This window comes from Homarus americanus, unplaced genomic scaffold (genome assembly GCF_018991925.1).
Source record: "Homarus americanus isolate GMGI-L3 unplaced genomic scaffold, GMGI_Hamer_2.0 scaffold418, whole genome shotgun sequence".
Classification (NCBI taxonomy): domain Eukaryota; kingdom Metazoa; phylum Arthropoda; class Malacostraca; order Decapoda; family Nephropidae; genus Homarus; species Homarus americanus.
In genome coordinates, this window is record NW_024740587.1 from 672,501 (window position 1) to 691,676 (window position 19,176).

Below are 19,176 nucleotides of genomic sequence, written 5' to 3' on the forward strand. Positions count from 1 at the left end.
ACGGGTGAGCGAATAAGTGGATGGATGGATGGATGGATGGATGGATGGATGGATAGGTGTTCACATTGACCTACTGTACTCTGATACCGTCACGCACTCCGACAGGTCATCTTGTTGTATCTTGGGAAAATCAATAGTAAGAAGTGTGAGAGAGAGAGAGAGAGAGAGAGAGAGACTCGTATACCTACAGGGAAGTGAAGGTCGAGTTATGTATGGCAGGTCGTGTCACCTCCACTCCGTCACTCCACCCCTCCAACTCCCAGCCCACTCCACCCCTCCACTCCCCTCCTCTCCCCTCCCCCTCCGCTCGCTCACGTAACAAGGATAATTCTGTACACTAACATCTATAGCTACAAGCACATTACTGTACTAGGGGTTCAGGCTAGGAGGGAGGGGAAGGGTTCAGGCTAGGGGGTTCAGGCTAGGAGGGAAGGGGTTTCAGGCTAGGGGAGGGTTCAGGCTAGGGAGGTGGGAGGTTTCAGGCTGGGAGGAGTGGCTCAGGCTAGGGGGAGGGTTCAGGCTTGGAGGAAGGGGTTCAGGCTAGGGAGGAGGAGGTTCAGGCTAGGGGGGGGAAGAGGGTTCAGGCTAGGGGAGGGTTCAGGCTAGGAGGGAAGGGGGTTCAGGCTAAGGGAGGAGGGAGGTTCAGGCTAGGGGAGGGGTTCAGGCTAGGAGGGAGGGAATGGTTCAGGCTAGGGGAGGGTTCAGCTAGGGGGTCAAGGGGGGAAGGGTTCAGGCTAGGGGAGGGGTTCAGCTAGGAGGAGGGTTCAGGCTGGGGGGTTCAGCTAGGAGGGAGGTGGGAAGGTTTGCTGGGGAGGAGTGGCTCAGGCTAGGGGAGGTTCAGGCTTGGAGGGTTCAGGCTAGGGAGAGGAGGTTCAGGGGGGAGGGTTCAGGCTAGGGGTTCAGGCTAGGAGGAAGGGGTTCAGGCTAAGGAGGGAGGTTCAGGCTAGGGGGAGGGGGTTCAGGCTAGGAGGGAGGGGGAATGGTTCAGGCTAGGGGAGGGGTTCAGGCTAGGGGAGGGTTCAGGCTAGGAGGGAGGGAAGGGTTCAGGCTAGGGAGGAGTGGTTCAGACTAAGGGAGGAGGTTCAGGCTAGGAGGGAGGGGAAGAGGTTCAGGCTAGGGGAGGGGTTCAGGCTAGGAGGGAGGGGTTCAGGCTAGGAGGGAGGGGGGGAGGGGTCGTTCAAGTTTGTATGTTAAAGAAAGGACCCATAAACATAAAAAGTGTCATAAAATTAAGGAGCATAGCTTGTTCACCAGATTGGATGTGTTTTATAGGGGAAAATAAGATCAAAACAAAAACATTCTTTAACACGTGATATGTTTTTTTATTATTATTAATTGTGAGTTAGAAGGAATATAAAAATACTTAATCACTTCGATGGGTAAATTTCATCTTGATGTTGCCTTTTCTAAGTATCAGGGTATGAAGTTGTTGAGGCCCTTTTGTTTCATATGTTACCTCGACGTCTTCAGGGTAATAGTGTTGTGTAAAAAGTAGCGAGAAATTATAAAAAAAAGGTTTTGAAACATTGGGTCATCAGTTATAACTAAGACCATATAATGAGTTAGGGTTTTTTTTTTCTATCGAGTATTATTATAAGAAGTTATTAGACCTCAGTTATGTGTTAACAGGTTAGAAATTAGTGGGTGTTTTAAGATGTGGGAGACTATGGTTATTTTGTCGACCTAAGCTTATTTTTTCGTATTTGTTGACATGAAGCTGATGAGAGAGAGTGAGAAAGAGAGAGTGTGAGAGAAAGTGAGAAATAGATAAGCTTGAAAGAGAAAATGGTGAAATAGAGAAAGAATTAGACAAGGAAAAAGGTTAAAGTGTGAGAGAGAATGAGAGTAAAACAAAGTGTGAGACATAGTAGTGAAACAAAGAAAGTGAGAAAGAGAAAAGTAAGAAAGAAATAGTGAGTGAGAAAGTGTGAAAACGAAAAAAAAAATAACGAGAGGAAGTAAGAAAGAGAAAAGAATGAAAGAACAAGAGACATTGAGAGAAAAACAGAGAGAGACGACAAGAGAAAGGACTTAAATCGTTTCCTGGTACATTAACTTTCTCCACTTCGTAAATAAAGGAATTTGTTTTAAGTTTCACCAGTGTTAATGTTTTATACTGTAGCGTTTTAATGATGGTTTAGTACTGTATGTATGTCAGGTCAGTAGATGGAGGGAAAGGGGGGGTGGAGAGAGGGTAAAGACGTTTCCTTGTGTATATTTTTATCTCGTCTCATCTAGTGTGTTTGTGTGTCTGTCTGTTTCTGTCTGTGTGTTTGTATTTGTCTGTCTTTCTGTTTGTCAGTGTTTGTTTGTGTGTATGTGTGTCTGTGTGTCTGTCTGTCTGTATCTATGTGTCAACAAAAGACCTCGGAAACCAGCTGATCATATCACCGTAAAGTAGTGAGCAGTGATCCCACCCCCTCCCCCGCCCCAATACTCCCCCCTCCCCGTCGTCCCCAATACTCCTGCGTCCCAATACTCTCCCCGTCGTCCCCAGCTACTCCCCCCCGCCCCCCCATACTCCCCGCCCCCATGCCACCCGCCCCCCAGCCTCCCCGCCCCCCAGTCATGATATTTTTATTGTATGATTTCCCAGTGAGTTGTGGTGGTCGCAATTTACGGAATAAACACCCGCTGTGGATCCCGGACGCTTTGCTGTGGGGGCGGAGGGGTGTAGAGCCTGTAAGAGGTTGACCTGGGGTGGGAGGTCCTGTAGAAGGTTGACCTGGGGTGGGAGGTCTATGAAGGTTGACCTAGGGGGTGGAAGGTCCTGTAGAAGGTTGGCCTGGGTGGGAGGTCCTGTAGAAGGTTGACCCTGGGGTGGGAGGAGGTCCTGTAGAAGGTTAGCCTGAGGTGGGAGGTCCTGTAGAAGGTTGACCTGGGGTGGGAGGTCCTGTAGAAGGTTGACCTGGGGGTGGGAGGTCCTGGCAGAAAATTGGCCTGGGGTGGGAGGTCCTGTAGAAGGTTGACCACCTGGGGGTGGGAGGTCCTATAGAAGATTGGCCTGGGGGTGGGAGGTCCTGTAGGATTGGGGTGGGAGGTCCTGTAGAAGGTTGACCTGGGGGTGGGAGGTCCTGTAGAAGGTTAGCAGGGGTGGGAGGTCCTGTAGAAGGTTGACCTGGGGGGTGGGAGGTCTGTAGAAGGTTGATCTGGGGTGGGAGGTCCTGTAGAAGGTTAGCCTGGGGTGGGAGGTCCTGTAGAAGGTTGACCTGGGGGTGGGAGGGTCCTGTAGAAGGTTAGCCTGGGGTGGGAGGTCCTGTAGAAGGTTGACCTGGGTGGTGGGAGGAGGTCCTGTAGAAGGTTGGCCTGGGGGTGGGAGGTCCTGTAGAAGGTTGATCTGGGGGTGGGAGGTCCTGTAGAAGGTTGACCTGGGGTGGGAGGTCCTGTAGAAGGTTGACCTGGGGTGGGAGGTCCTGTAGAAGGATTACCTGGGGTGGGAGGTCCTGTAGAAGGTTGACCTGGGGTGGGAGGTCCTGGAGAAGGTTGACCTGGGGTGGGAGGTCCTGTAGAAGGTTGACCTGGGGGAAGGGGCATGGCAACACGCTCCCTCAGTAGTGTTCGTCTTGATTCTGGATATTATTTTCTTCACTTTTTCTTATCCCCGTTTATTCTTCTCCTCTTCTTCCCTTGTCCATTTTCTTCGTTTATTTCTTCCCGTTTGTCTTTTTCTTCATTATATTTTTTTCTTTTCTTCTCCTGTCTTTATCTTTTTCTTCTTATTATTGTTTATATCTAATTGTTTTTCCTATGTCTCCTGTTCGTTGCTTTCTTATTCTAAATTTATCTACAACTTTCTCGTCTTTCCTCTTTCTATTCGTTATTCCTACACGTCTATTATCATTCTTCCTTTAATACTCGTCTTTATTTTCCATCTTTCTAATTCCCATCTTTATTTTTTCCCTGCAGTTCCACCTTTGAAATTCTTTATCTCCTTCTTTTCTTTTACTCTCTCTCTCTCTCCTTTACTCTCTCCTTCATTCTTCTTTCTTTCTTCCTGCACCCCTCTTTTTCCCCAGTCCCACATCACTTCCACTCTCACCCCCACCCCTTACACTCCCACCCCCACCCTTACACTCCCACCCTATCCCTCCCACTCACCCCCACCCCTTCCTCTCACCCCACCCCTTACCTCCCACCCCACCCCTTACACTCCCACCCCCATCCCTCCACTCTCACCCCCCACCCCTTCCCTCCCACCCCCATCCCTCCCTCTCACCCCCCCACCCTCCACTCTCACCCCCCACCCCTTACACTCCCACCCCCACCCTCCACTCTCACCCCCACCCTCCCACTCTCACCCCCCCACCCTTCCACTCTCACCATCACCCCTACACTCCACCTCCACCCCTTCCACTCTCACCCCCACCCTTCCACTCTCACCCCCCACCCCTTCCACTCTCACCCCCACCCCCACACTCCCACCTCCACCCCTTCCCTCCCACCTCCACCCCTCCCTCCTCACCCCACCCCTCCCACTCTCCCCCACCCTTTCCCTCTCACCATCACCCCTTACACTCCCACCTCCACCCCTTCCACTCTCACCCCACCCTTCCACTCTCACCCCCACCCCTCCCACTCTCATCCCCACTCCTTCCACTCTAACTACCACTCTTTACACTCTCACTCAGCCACTCCAACGCCTTCCTCCTCGCCTGCTCCTCCTCCACACTCCTCACACTTCATCATCGTCGTCACCACACTGCAGTATTTATTTGTTGTGAACTCTGGGAGAGAAGTGTAAATGTGAAACAACCATCCTACCAACCCACCCACCCACCACCCACCCACCCGCCCACCCGCCCTCCTTCTCTCTCTCTTCTTTTTCGCCTTCTTCTTGTTCTTCTTCTCCTTCTCTGTCTCTTTACACACCATTCCAGATCGATTTGCGATATCCTCAGCGGTGTCCTCGCTACCACCCTTTTAAGTTGTGCGGAAACTGACACACACAGGTGATGGACTGAGTCTGGGTCGACCTCTCACACACACACACACACACGGGGGGTCTACCGATGGAATTGAGTCTAGTACAACTGTGTAGCCACTCAATGTGTAGTAGTGATTTGGTGACCACTCATTGCGGTGATTATGTGGCCACCTAGCACATGGTGACTGGGTAACCGCTCAGTGTTTGGTGATTGTGTAGTGACTGTTACTACATAGTGTGTGATGACTGTGTGGCCGCTCAGTGTGAGTTAGTTGTGGAGGGAAGGTGTACTGTGTAAGTCGTCTGCATAGTTTAAGGGAACAGATGAAACTCTACTGGGAGGTACAAACTTAACGTGTATCACCTCCATGAAGTGAACTCCCCTCCCCCTTCCCCACCTTCTCCTCCCCTACCCCTCCACCTTCTCCACCTTCTGCAATGGGAATTCCAAATCACCCAAGTTCTTGTACACAGACGCTGCCTTGGTGCCCATTCACTGACAGCGTACAGCGTCACTTCCAGGCTTCCCTCACTGTACGATAGTGTAGTCCGAGGCATTTGGCAGATTGGTGGAGCAGTCTACACAGGTAACACGTGGCCGATCAATCAACAGGAAAACATGGTGTCAGGGTCCACGTGCAGTAATTAGTAGTAAGAGTAATGTAGTAAGATTAGTAATAGGAGAAGTATAGGAATTAACCCAATATATACAGTACAGTACATAGGAAACATTATCATTATTATTGTTTTTTTAATGTGCTGCCAGTGGGTGATGTGGGCGTGCAGTTAGAGTTGTGGGCGTGCAGTTAGAGATGTGGGCGTACAGTGGGAGGTGTGGGCGTGCAGTGGGAGATGTGGGCGTGCAGTTAGAGATGTGGGCGTGCAGTTAGAGATGTGGGCGTACAGTGGGAGGTGTGGGCGTGCAGTGGTGATGTGGGCGTGCAGTTAGAGATGTGGGCGTACAGTGGGAGGTGTGGGCGTGCAGTGGGAGATGTGGGCGTGCAGTTAGAGATGTGGGCGTGCAGTTAGAGTTGTGGGCGTGCAGTTAGAGATGTGGGCGTGCAGTGGGAGGTGTGGGCGTGCAGTGGGTGATGTGGGCGTGCAGTGGGAGATGTGGGCGTGCAGTTAGAGATGTGGGCGTGCAGTGGGAGGTGTGGGCGTGCAGTGGGAGGTGTGGGCGTGCAGTGGGTGATGTGGGCGTGCAGTTAGAGATGTGGGCGTGCAGTGGGAGGTGTGGGCGTGCAGTGGTGGGCGTGTGGGAGATGTGGGCGTGCAGTGAGGAGATGTGGGCGTGCAGTGGGAGATGTGGGCGTGCAGTTAGAGATGTGGGCGTGCAGTGGGAGGTGTGGGCGTGCAGTGGGTGATGTGGGCGTGCAGTGGGAGATGTGGGCGTGCAGTGGAGATGTGGGCTTGCAGTAGGTGATGTGGCGTGCATTTAGAGATGTGGGCGTGCAGTGGGAGATGTGGGCGTGCAGCTGGTGATGTGGGCGTGCGGTGGGAGATGTGGACGTGCAGTGGGAAATGTGGGCGTGCAGTGGGAGATGTGGGCGTGCAGCTACATAACAGTGGGCGTGCTTTGGGAGACATTACAGGTAGCAATTGAATCTCAGGTCACGCAATAAAATCAGAGCCAGCACGAGCATTTAACAGCGCCTGGCGTTACCCTTCACCCTTGAATGACCAGTTTATTTAAGCTTCACCAGACGAACGTTCGCTAGTCCTCTCTCTGTTTTCAATGGCGTTCTCTTTTTAATGGCTATAGCATGAGCCGCCACTAACTCTGCATCTTTATGGTGGGCGCCACTAATTAGGGCGGGCGTATGTACACCAATATGGCGGTAACATTTACTGGGGGGACCTTTAAGTTTCCTGGAATTGCTCCATTAAGAACAGTTTTCCTATATTTTGCTCAGCTTACGGGCCATTAGATACCTTACTCCGCCCCCTTACTTGCACCTGCTACTTGACGGTAATAATTTCCAGCACGAGCCAACGCTAATTTTTTGTTGTGTTTTAAGATGAGACACTCAGGGTAGTGTTGGAGGGCCTTGACCTGCTCACTGGGTGGTCATGCCTCTCAGGACGGACTCATAACGGGCTTGAGTGATAGCCAGACGGACTTACAAGATGACATTGACCCGATTATGTTCTCATAAGACAACATAGCTCTCCTGACACACTCACACTCTCAAGACAACATAGCCCTCCTGACACACTCACACTCAAGACAACATAGCCCTCCTGACACACTCAAGACAACATAACCCTCCTGACACACTCACAAGACAACATAACCCTCCTGACACACTCACAAGACAATATAGCCCTCCTGACACACTCACAAGACAACATAACCCTCCTGACACACTCACAAGACAATATAGCCCTCCTGACACACTCACACTCTCAAGACAACGTAACTCTCCTGACACACTCAAACCCTGCGTAAGTCAAGTAGTGAGGCAACAGCAGAGAGGGGAGGGGGAGACCCAGGTGGGTTACAAGAATTCAGCTGGTAATCACAGTGCGGGGTAGAATCAGCCTGGGAGACCTAGTGATGGTGAAGGTGGAAACTCGTGTGATTGAACTGTTTGGGGGTCTTTTAGGATACACTGTTTATATGTATGTGTGTTCCACTACAATGTTTAAAAAAAAAAAGAGACGATCCGACTTCAATTAGATTTGGCCATTAATTGAATAATGCCTTCAGACAGAGTTACAGTTCAACCACGGTCAAATTGCTTAGCGTAAGGTCAAAACAGTGTTGCTAAATGGTTACCGGGTGCAGATCACTATGTTGATTGTCATTATTCTGGGTCATTTTGAAGCTGTTTTGTTGTGAGGTCCCAGAGTCTCGGCAACACCACCACCTGACTTGATATCACCCATGCTATTGTACCACACTGCCTTACGCCTCTCTTCTCATGTTTTGCAGGCTTGAGTGTGGAGGAATTTCATATATTAAAAACGCACACTGAGTGGTTTCACAAAGTCCTCAAAATGAACCCAACTCCGCGACTCTTGTTGTCTCGGTGGGGTTGTCAAAATTCCTCGTCCGCTGTGTCATATTATCTCACACAAAATCGTAAAGCTACTCTTAGGGGAGAGTATTTACATAGGACGCTTGACTAACACGTCCTTTAAACTTTAAACTTGGTAAACATGTTATTGGTCACCTAGTACAAGAATTCATCTAGTATCTACTTCATCTAGTTCTTGATAACTTGTTGAATCAAAGGCAGCGTAAAGGTGTGAGTTTTAAATTTAGTTCATATGTTGTCGATGAGAGAGGCAAGACGCGGGGCTTCCGGCCAAGGAATACAAAGCTTGTTTCCTGCCGCAGCAGCCGGCGCTGCGCGTCACCACCACCAGGGGTGTAATAGTGACGTCGCTTTGTACACTCACTACAGAAAGTATCTGTAACGTAGGGTCCAATGGATGTAAAAATGAACACTGCGAATCTTGTTGTCTCGGTAAGGTTGTCAACTTCCTTCGTCAGTTGTCACATTGTCTAACAAAAAAAAATACAGATACTTTTTTAGTGAGTGTACATACGACCACATCATCAGTAACAACACTACTTCCAACAGTACCGGCAGTAGTAGCAGTAACAGCAACAAGAGCAACAGCAGTAACACGAGCAGCAGCTGTAACAACAATAGCAGCAACAGTAATAATAACAGCAGCAGCAGCAGCAGTAACGACAGCAGCAGAGGAAGGCAGTGTCTGAGGCTGTGAGATGATCCATGTAGGAGTGGTGGGCCAAGCCGGGCTGTGCCTGAGTGCAGACCCGTGTCCAGCAGAGCTTACTGCTGCCTTCCTTGCTGACACTCGCCCTCCCTGCTGACACGCGCTCTCCTTGCTGACACCCGTTATTCCTAGTGACAACTTTAGTCCTGCTGACGCCCACCCTACTTGCTGACACCCACCCTACTTGCTGACACCCACCCTAATTGCTGATACCCACCCGACATGCTGACACCCACCCTACTTGCTGATACCCATCCTGCTTGCTGACACCCTTTTTCCCGCTGATGACGTCCCTAATCCTTACTGACACACAATGTTTTCAAGCATCCACCTTGCTGACGCTGTGCCTGCCAGCCGACACCCTTCTTCCCTTGCTTTGCTGACTCGTGTGTGCTGACGGTGAAGGCAGCTGACGCCCCGTGCATCAGAGGGAAGAAACTTGGGTCGAGAAAGAGGTCTATAAGAGGGAGGATAAGTGAGGAAGGAAGAGAGAGAAGACGAGATAAGTGATTCAGTAGGAAGCAGCCTTGTGTCCTCCATCATCTTGTATATGTCACTTATAAATCAATGAATGACCTTACTTAACGGAGATATCCTAAGTGTAACTGTAGTAAGTGATATTAAGTAAGGGCGAGTCATACTTAAGTAACAGGAAACACAAAATTTAAGAAGAAACGTTAACTTAAATACTATAATGAGTTTACTTAATAGATACTGGGGCAAGACTCAGATGTGTACCAGACGATTGACCTATGGCAGAGTCGTCGTAGGTACTGAAGCACGGTGTCCTCTCCCGGGATGTATACCAGAGATACAGTCATTGGATGGGGCTGTACTAATGTTTAGACATGATAGGTGGTGCTTTTAAATACAGTACTGTACCTCTGGCTCGTCTGTGTGGACTACTGTATCTGCATCACAGTATTCTGGTTACAGTAATATACAAATTATTTTACAGTAAAGATTGCAAGGGGCACGAGATACATTTTGTTGTGTGTATCTGGAGGTGGCAGGGTTAGTACTGTACCAGGAGTATCGTCTCGTGGCCTAAACATTCCGGTATGAGGTTAGTTTGTTTGTCTAGTGATTTGTACAATACTGTAGTTACTTTCGAAGTGAATACCTGAATAAATCGTGCAGTTGTAGTTTATTTTTAAATCGTTTGAATAATTCAGATGTGGAAGCTGGTTGTGGAACATTGTAGATTAGTCTAAGTGGTAGTTTTTGTGGTGCTTTAATGCGGTGTACCACGAGCGTGTGTGTGTGTGTGTGTGTGTGTGTGTGTGTGTGTGTGTGTGTGTGTGTGTGTGTGTGTGTGTGTGTGGTCTGGTGCAGCGGTGAAGGGTGAATGAAGCCCGCACCAACACACCTCACAAACTGTCTTTAATTTTACAGGAGTACACACTAATAATGCTGCCATTATATCGTCTATGGCAGTACTGTATAGCGATCTTTAAATTATCATATCTTATTACTTTATGACTGGAGATTTGTGTCACTATATTTCGTTTTCATTTGGTTTCTTTATTTATAACTTCTATTGTGTTTATGGGGTAGAAAATTTTGTCACTGTAAATAACACCTTTTGCATTTATCTACCTTGTCTGCCATCCGGTGTGCCGCTAATTACTCTGCGTCACCAAGTAAGAATGTAGCATTTTATCTAGAACCAACCTTGAGAAAACCTGCAGATAACTATCGAACCAAAGATGATAACGCGATAACATGAACTCTTAACAACTAGTTCCCTATTACGATTGGTGGTAGTTGGAAGAAGACAACACTATTCCACTTTATCATGTTGTTTAGTAATAGTGCAAAATGACAGTAAAATGACAGCACATAATGACAGCATAATATGTCACTCGAATAATAGTGCTTAGTGCTATATGATGCTGTCAGGTAATAGTGCCAGGCAGAAAAGATTTTAAGTTCACCCTGACACCCCAGTGCTGACGCTGCTAATATTAAGATCTATCGCTGAAGGGAGACACCAAGATGACGGTGATACTCTGGGGGAAGTGTCAGCGTTAGGAGGTGAGGTGATGGAGTGAGTGAGAGAACCAGAGGGCTTTAAGGGCGAGTCGAGAGGGTAGACGGCTTTCCTCACCGCCCTGCTATACTCTTACCACGATCCCTGTCATACCTCTCAACCACCGTGGCTACCAAAAGCTTTTGGCCTCTCCAACAACACCACAGTCACACATTGTATTTATAGACCCCCCCCCCGCGTCACCTTCACCAACACCTTCAATAACTTGGAATTTCTCGTTAGCGTCACCAACACAAGGTAGGCCTCCCGCGTCAGGTAGGGCCTCCTGCCAGCGTCACCAACACAAGGTAGGCCTCCCGCTAGCGTCACCAACACAAGGTAGGCCTCCCGCTAGCGTCACCAACACAAGGTAGGCCTCCCGCTAGCGTCACTAACACAAGGTAGGCCTCCCGCTAACGTCACCAACTCAAGGTAGGCCTCCCGCTAGCGTCACCAACACAAGGTAGCAGTAATTTCAAACTATATTGGAAATCACCTGGATAAACACAAGTTGATCAATGATTCCCAACATGGCTTCACAAATGGGCGTTCATGTTTGACAAATCAGTTAACATTCTTTTCAACCGTTTTCAAATCAGTGGATGACGGACACGATTATGGTGTAGTTTACCTCGTCTTCAGCAAAGCCTTCGACAGGGTTCCCCATGAAAGACTATTACGTAAAGTGGAGGCTCATGGAATTGAAGGAAATATTCTTAACTGGATTAGGACGTGGTTACAGGAAAGGAAACAGCGGGTGAGCATTAACGGCACTAAATCCGATTGGGGTAACGTCACTAGTGGAGTACCTCAAGGCTCGGTACTTGGACCATTCCTATTAATTATATACATAATCGACATAGATATCGGCGTCGACAGCAACGTATGTAAATTTGCTGATGACACTAAATTAGGACGTGTAATTAAATCTGACGAGGACTCCACAAAACTACAGGAAGATCTAAAAAAAAAAATCGAATGGTCTGAAAAATGGCAGATGAAATTTAATGTGGACAAATGTAAATTACTTAGCCTAGGAGATGTAAACAGAGAAACCAGATATCAGATGAACAACGTTGATATAGTTAAATCTGACAGTGATAAAGATTGTAATGATAAGTAGGAATCTTAAACCAAGTGAACAATGTGTATTTGCTCGAAACAAGGCTAATAAAGTACTTGGGTTCACACGAAGGAGTGTTAGTTACAAGACGAGCGAGGTCATCCTAAAACTATATCTTGCGCTTGTGAGACCTCACTTAGATTACGCAGTTCAATTCTGGTCACCGTACTACAGAATGGATATAGAATCCTTGGAAAGCATACAGAGGAGGATGACAAGACTGATCCCTCGAGAGACGTAGAGTGAGGGGCGGTATGATCGAGGAGTATAAATGAAAGTCAATGGTTAAACAAAGGTGATATAACAAAGGTACTTAAACTATCCAACCAAGAACGAACTCGTAGCAATGGTTTCAAATTAGACAAATTTAGATTTAGGCGCGAGATAGGTAAACATTGGTTTGGAAATAGAGTAGTGGATGAGTGGAACAAGTTACCAAACATCATCATTAACTCGATCGCGCTGGATAGCTTCAACTATAGGTTGGATGGATATATGGGCGATAGGGGTTGGGTGTAAACGGGACTGCCTATTATGGACTAATAGGCCCGCTGCAGTTTCCTCCATTCTTATGTTCTCATCACCGTCACCAACACAAAGTAGGCCTCCTGCTAGCGTCACCAACATCATCACCGTCACCTTTAGGCCTCCCGTCATTACCATCACCGTCACCAGTAGGCCTCCCGTCATTACCATCACCGTCACCAGTAGGCCTCCCGTCATTACCATCACCGTCACCTTTAGGCCTCCCGTCATTACCATCACCAGTAGGCCTCCTGCTAGCGTCACCAACATCATCACCGTCACCTTTAGGCCTCACCCATCACCGTCACCAGTAGGCCTCCCGTCATTACCATCACCGTCACCTGGGCCTCCCGTCATTACCATCACCGTCACCAGTAGGCCTCCCGTCATTACCATCATGTCACCAGTAGGCCGTCATTACCATCATGTCACCAGTAGGCCTCCCGTCATTACCATCACCAGTAGGCCCCGTCATTACCATCACCGTCACCAGTAGGCCTCCCGTCATTACCATCACCGTCACCAGTAGGCCTCCAGTCATTACCATCACCGTCACCAGTAGGCCTCCCGTCATTACCATCACCAGTAGGCCTCCCACTAGCGTCACCAACACCCGTGGAGTTTGATTCACGAGGCCAATATCCTCAAAACTTTTACCATTCTTCTAAAATTCCATCTAGAATTATTTACGAGAGAGGGTAAGGGGGGGAGGGGGGGGGGCTGAGGAGGGAGTACTATGGTGAACAACAACAAAAAGTGATTCCTGTGAAGATGTTTGTGTGTGTGTGTGTGTGTGTGTGTGTATGTATGTTTGTGTTGTGTGTGTGTGTGTATGTATGTTTGTGTTGTGTGTGTGTGTGTGTGTACAGTGAGAGCTCTTGTAGTACAGTAGGTGGTGGAGGCGAGGGAGATAGAGATCGTTCTTGCTCGCCAAACTAACAAGTTCCGGCGAGCAGTCAGTAGCGTCTGGCGTTAGTTCTCTCTACCCTATAATGTAAAACGTTTAAAGGGATGTTATACGCCAGACTAACATTCGCCCGTCTACTGCTTTCATTGGCGCTTTTCATAATAAGAACGTTTTTTGGTGATAGATATTAAGTTCATGGCGAGTAGCTGTGAATGGCGAGTGAGTAAGTGAGTAGGGAGGTGAGTAAATGAGTAGGTGGGTGAGTGAGTGAGTGGCGGACAGTGACAGCGTCTCGGGACAGACTGGGGTGATTTAAAGAACCCTGCCACTTTAATCCATAAAGTGAAGTTGTCCGCCTCAGAGATGAGTTACAGATGGTAATTCACTTCCCGGGGTGAGTCACTAGTGAGTCGTTCCCCGGGGTGAGTCACTAGTGAGTCGTTTCCCGTGGTGAGTCGCTAGTGAGTCGTTCCCTGGGGTGAGTCAATAGTGAGTCGTTCCCCGTGGTGAGTCACTAGTGAGTCGTTCCCTGGGGTGAGTCACTAGTGAGTCGTTCCCCGTGGTGAGTCACTAGTGAGTCGTTCCCCGGGGTGAGTCACGAGTCATAAATCCCTCCCCAGTGTGAGTCACTAGTCATAGATCCCTCCCCGGGGTGAGTCACGAGTCATCGCTCCCTCCCCGGGGTGAGTCACGAGTCATCGCTCCCTCCCCGGGGTGAGTCACGAGTCATCGCTCCCACCCTTGAAGAGTATGCCATAGTCAAGAAGTGTAAGGAATGAATGATGCGAGGTTTACCTAAAGGGAACTCAGGAAGACTTGGGATGGCGTGAGAGGTGGTGACGTGTGTTGTGACGGAGGTGGTGGAACAGAGGGACGTGGAACAGAGGGACGTGGAACAAAGGGACGTGGAACAGAGGGACGTGGAACAGAGGGACGTGGAACAGAGGGACGTGGAACAAAGGGACGTGGAACAGAGGGACGTGGAACAGAGGGACGTGGTGGATTGGGTGGTGTATCTGTGATGGTAGAAGAGTACAAGTTAAGAGATGAATCGCTTGAATATGGAAAAAGGATCAGGAACAAGTGAGGTATTGCTGGTTTAACTCTTTGGCTACGAGGCGTCACTACGAGGGTGTGTCTTTGCTGATAAAAATCCTCCTGCGTTAGCCAAATAAAATATTAAAAGTGGCGTTCCGTAGTGAAGGTGTTAATAAGTCGAATAGCTTTAGATTGTATTTTGTGTAAGTTGTATGTAGGAGTGATGAGCGCTGCCCCACACGTGAGATGGTCATGACTGTTGTAAGGCGTAAGAAGTTTCGCTGGGGTGGAGTAAGAATGAGACTGTAAGAGGAAGCCTTGTTGTTTTAGATGTTCTTTGTAATGCTGGAAATGATCTACTGTACCACCTTACAGGCTACTGGCTCAAGTACGACTAAAATATATTGACATTGGTGGCTGGTATAATGGTGGCGTTATAGAATGAAAACTGAGGCTGGTAATTATCCTACCTACTCAAAATATATGTTCATGGCAGCTGTGGTAGAGGCGATCGACTGGGACACTTGACCAAACATCGACATTAAAGCGGTAGGATATCATTGGTGTACACTAGTAATGGCAGTGAAATTGTTCTGAACCTTAGCTGTCAGTAGATACAGTCTGTTAACCCTAGTTGGGGATAAAATTTAACTCTGCCACCTGTAAATTTCTGAATGATAGAAATAATGTTCCAGAGGAGAGATACTGTAGAGTATTTCTAAATTATAAGTTACGGGAACGATTTCAATTAAATTATTCCACTGTGCGAGTGTAGCTTCTGGCCGAGTGAGTGTAGCGTATATAGTACACTGTTATTACACCACAATAAACTGTTACAGATATTTAAGGTACAATATAACTTGTTAAATGTTTAGCTTTACCATGGTGTGTCGGCCTTGTAGACTTCACTAACAAAGACGTGTTATACATATATTTATCTTATAATTTCTGGTGTGTATTTGGTCATTTTCTATGGTGGACCTCCATTGTACATAATTCATCTCTGATTCCTTGATACTTCCTTCTTAAACATCACCCTCTCACCATGCCCGAGTCACCTCCCTCATGTTCACCCCTCTCCCCACCAGCATCACGGTCAATTTATGTTCTGACTGACACCTCCTTTTCCCTTGGACAGAACGCAGACCCGCCTTGGACGTCATGCCGCCTCACCTCGACGAAGACTTCCCAAACCTCGGGGCCCAGCGCGTCGCCAACCCTGACGTAACGCCCTCCAGGAACCACCTGACAACCTCCACACCTCCGCCCACCACCACCCTTCCACCTAGAAGATGTCAGGCGCTAGATGTGAACCTGTGTGCCAACCTCCACCACAATGTCACTACGTACCCTAACCTACTGGGTCACTCCGACTCTCACACCGTCGAGAGGGATATTATTTCCGTCAGGTGAGTCTCACTACTTCAGGTCTCTTGAGGAACGGGTCACAGTCGTCGAAGGAATGGCTGACTTATGATATTAATGAATTGCTATATAACTGTACACAATATTCATTAACCCCCTCAGTACCGTGCCACCTCCTTGAGTACACTGATTGGAATATCTCAACCCCTTGAGTACAGTAACTTAATCTCTTGAGTATGCTGGGTTAAATGACTTGTTCCTTGAGTGGGATTATATTGTACTCGGGTTATCCTCCTCCTCAAGCGGTTAAATCCTCTTCCCCATGGGTTGAAGTATTTTTCTTATGGGTTAAATCCTCCTCCCGTGGGGTTAAAGATCCATTAAGATGTTTGAATACTTACTTCATAATGGTGTCCGTTCGACTTGTGTGTTTAAGCAAGTTCTCGTCATCCTCCTTACTCTAGGGTCTGACAGGATCATGATTAAGTGTATGTATGGATAAAACTAACACACAAACACACATTGATACAAAGTAAACATACGAAATGTTTCATATTGCAATTAAGTGAAAGAAAATACGACACGAGCACCAGTAATAGTTCCCAGGAGTTAATATCAACATTTACACGACGGGGAATTTGTCTATTAGAATTGAAAAGAAACCTGAACATACCTCTCTCTGACACACACACACACACACACACACACACACACACACACACACACACACACACACACACACACACACACACACACACACACACTTATTTGTAACATTGAAAGTTTTGATGAGCTTGGGAATTCCTAAATGAAGGTTAGTGTGTGTTGCTGATGTCTGAGGATTTTATTAACTATTGTTTTTAGTTGGCCACTATAACTTATTTATATTTACGGTTTGTGTACAGGGACTCCGAGATCTACAGAAAATATGCTGGGGAATGAAGGTTAAACAAAAGTAAAGTAGAGATGTGTTTGTGTAGCCCGCAGCCCCCACTTGTGCTGTACGAGTGTGTAGGTATTACGGTAAAGATGCTCTCACTGGCAGCAACGCTAATGGCACCGGCGGTAAACGTTCACTTTTATTCCACGGTGTTGTTATTTGCTATTCTTTAACAAGGTCTTGATGTTAGACTGTAAGATAAATGTTAAGGACAAGGGCGCCATTACCCTAGCAAGTTTTGGAGTGTTGTTTATAGAATATTTGTTACTTGTATGTACAGTACTGTACTCGTGGTTAGTGGATTCGGTAGTGGAAGTGAGGAAAGAAGACTTCGAATTTACTTTAAAAGCTGTAAGTAGCGCAAGGTCCCCACGCCAACGACAGACGCCTTCAGTCAAGTATATCTGAGATTAACTTGAACGAACCTTTATTTTATGCTAAAATTAAACGTCGTTCATTGATGAAGTTCTTTTTCATACAAAGCAACCAAACCTGATCTATAATGATAATATACGCTACTTCCATCCTAGGTTAGTTCATCCTATTCACGATAAATCAAAATATAATGTATTACGTCGTTACCTCATTATAGAGTCAGTAGAGTCATTGTAAGAGAACAGTCAATAGTTACGAGTATACAGCACATAAGTTGGATGAATATCCTCTTATGTGCGATAGGGGTTGGGTGTAAACGGGACTGCCCAGTATGGGTCAATAGGCCAGCTGCAGTTTCCTCTATTCTTATGTTTATAGCGGGCCCAGAGCTGCTGTTGATGTGCCTTACCATTTTTACCGACCTCCACTATGATTAAAAGCTACAAAGAGCTACGGTTTGATTTGTTGTGAGTATAGGTCTCCTTTGTGAGAGTGGTAGTGACCCTGGCACCTTTCTTGACAGGGAAGTTATCGACTCTGAGTGCCACGCGCTGGCCCAGGAGTTCCTGTGTGAGCTGCTGCAGCCGGACTGCCGCCGCGCCCAGACCATGAACCCCAGCGGCGTGTTCGAGGACCATCTCATTAGCCCCTGCAGGGACTTCTGCGAAGAGGTAATGAGCACGTGTGGTCGCCGCCTCCCCCCACACCTGCGGCTCGCCATTGACTGCAGCAACTTCCCCGTTCTGGACGGTGGCCACGAGTGTACAGCCAAGCCAGGTGAGTCTTCCTTTCAGTCTTGTGTGTTGAGTAGTCCTCCCCCTGACATACAGAGAAGAAACACCAGATAAATTTCCTCAAACTTTATCCCAGCTCCAGGACAAAATCGTACCATAAAAATTAAACTGGACAAAATGACAGCATCAAAATTAGAATATTGACAAAACCCGTCAGTTTTAAGTTGCCTCACTATATGGCCTATAAGATACCTCAGGTTTGGTGCGATTTTGACCTACATCTCCAGTTCCTTGTGTGTGTACATTCTTATACTTGGTCCACTACCTCGCTCTAACTCAGTTCACTCGTCTGCAATATATATCCTCCACTTTCTCTCTTTTGTGATACATGTCCACTTGTAAGTTAAACGATATTGACTCAAAGTTTTATCGATATCTGGTCATAACTCATACTTCTATGGACTAACAAATCGTTTCATTACTTTTTATTTGTAACCAATATTTATTTATCACTCCCCGTACGCAGTTCTTTTCTACAGCTAATCCCTTGATCTCAACTATTCTTTGATAAGTCTAGATAGGTATTTCTCAAGCTTATAAATATATTAAGTAATTATTTATTTGGTAAGTGTGTGGCTGATCCCTGACGTCATTATGGCTCACGCCGTCAACCCAGTATTGTTTCAACCTGTACTTAGTGACGTTAAACTGGCTCATAGACGCACATACAAACGTTACCACACATTAACAACATGTCTATACGGCAGCTGTTGTTAGTATATCCTCTGACAGAAAAGTAATGCGTTGATCAGTTGTTTTCCTGATGTCATGTACCAAGTGGTGCTATAAACACGTGTCGCGGACCACTTAGCGCCTCGCCCCCGGGTACAGTGTGAAGCATAATGGAAGACCGGCAAGATGTGGCCCACCAGAAACCAATAATGACGTGTGAGAGGGGGGGGCGTCAGGAGGAGGGTGATTGCCCCCCCACCCCCCACCCCCGTGTCAACACCACCACCAGATTTCCATCAAATTAGGTAGCCAGAACCTCGCCTAGTTAGCTCCTTCGATTATTCTCTAATTATATGTCGCTGCCCACCATATTGCGCCTTCTGTCCCCTAGTGTTAAGGACCACCTCACCCTTCCACCCACTCCTACCCCGTGTTATTGTACTGACCAACCTCCTACTTTTTTATCTATGGTCGTACACACACACACACACACTCACACGCACACACACTCACTTCCCAGGCTCACTCCATTACATTTCCTCCACCGTTTGGTATATGCAGTCATTCCTCATTCATCTATAATGCAGTCAACCCTCAAACCGCCTCTCCCCAACCTCGGGATTTTTTCTTTACTTTATTGCTCAGTTTGCATGTGATAGCAGCCCCGTGTCCCCCCTGTGATGGAGTTACCCCTCCCCCCCACCAACCATCCCCTTCCCTCACCATCAGAC

The 19,176-nt window shown here is 47.5% G+C and overlaps 1 protein-coding gene across 1 annotated transcript in view; it reads left to right on the forward strand.

The window, feature by feature from the left end:
- LOC121875475 overlaps nucleotides 1–19,176 on the forward strand; it is a 127,473-nt gene that overhangs the window by 82,504 nt on the left and 25,793 nt on the right. The window contains exons 6-7 of the mRNA XM_042380037.1: nucleotides 15,438–15,708; nucleotides 17,503–17,756. Coding sequence (XP_042235971.1) covers nucleotides 15,438–15,708; nucleotides 17,503–17,756 — 525 coding nt within the window. The remainder of the gene's footprint in view (nucleotides 1–15,437; nucleotides 15,709–17,502; nucleotides 17,757–19,176) is intronic.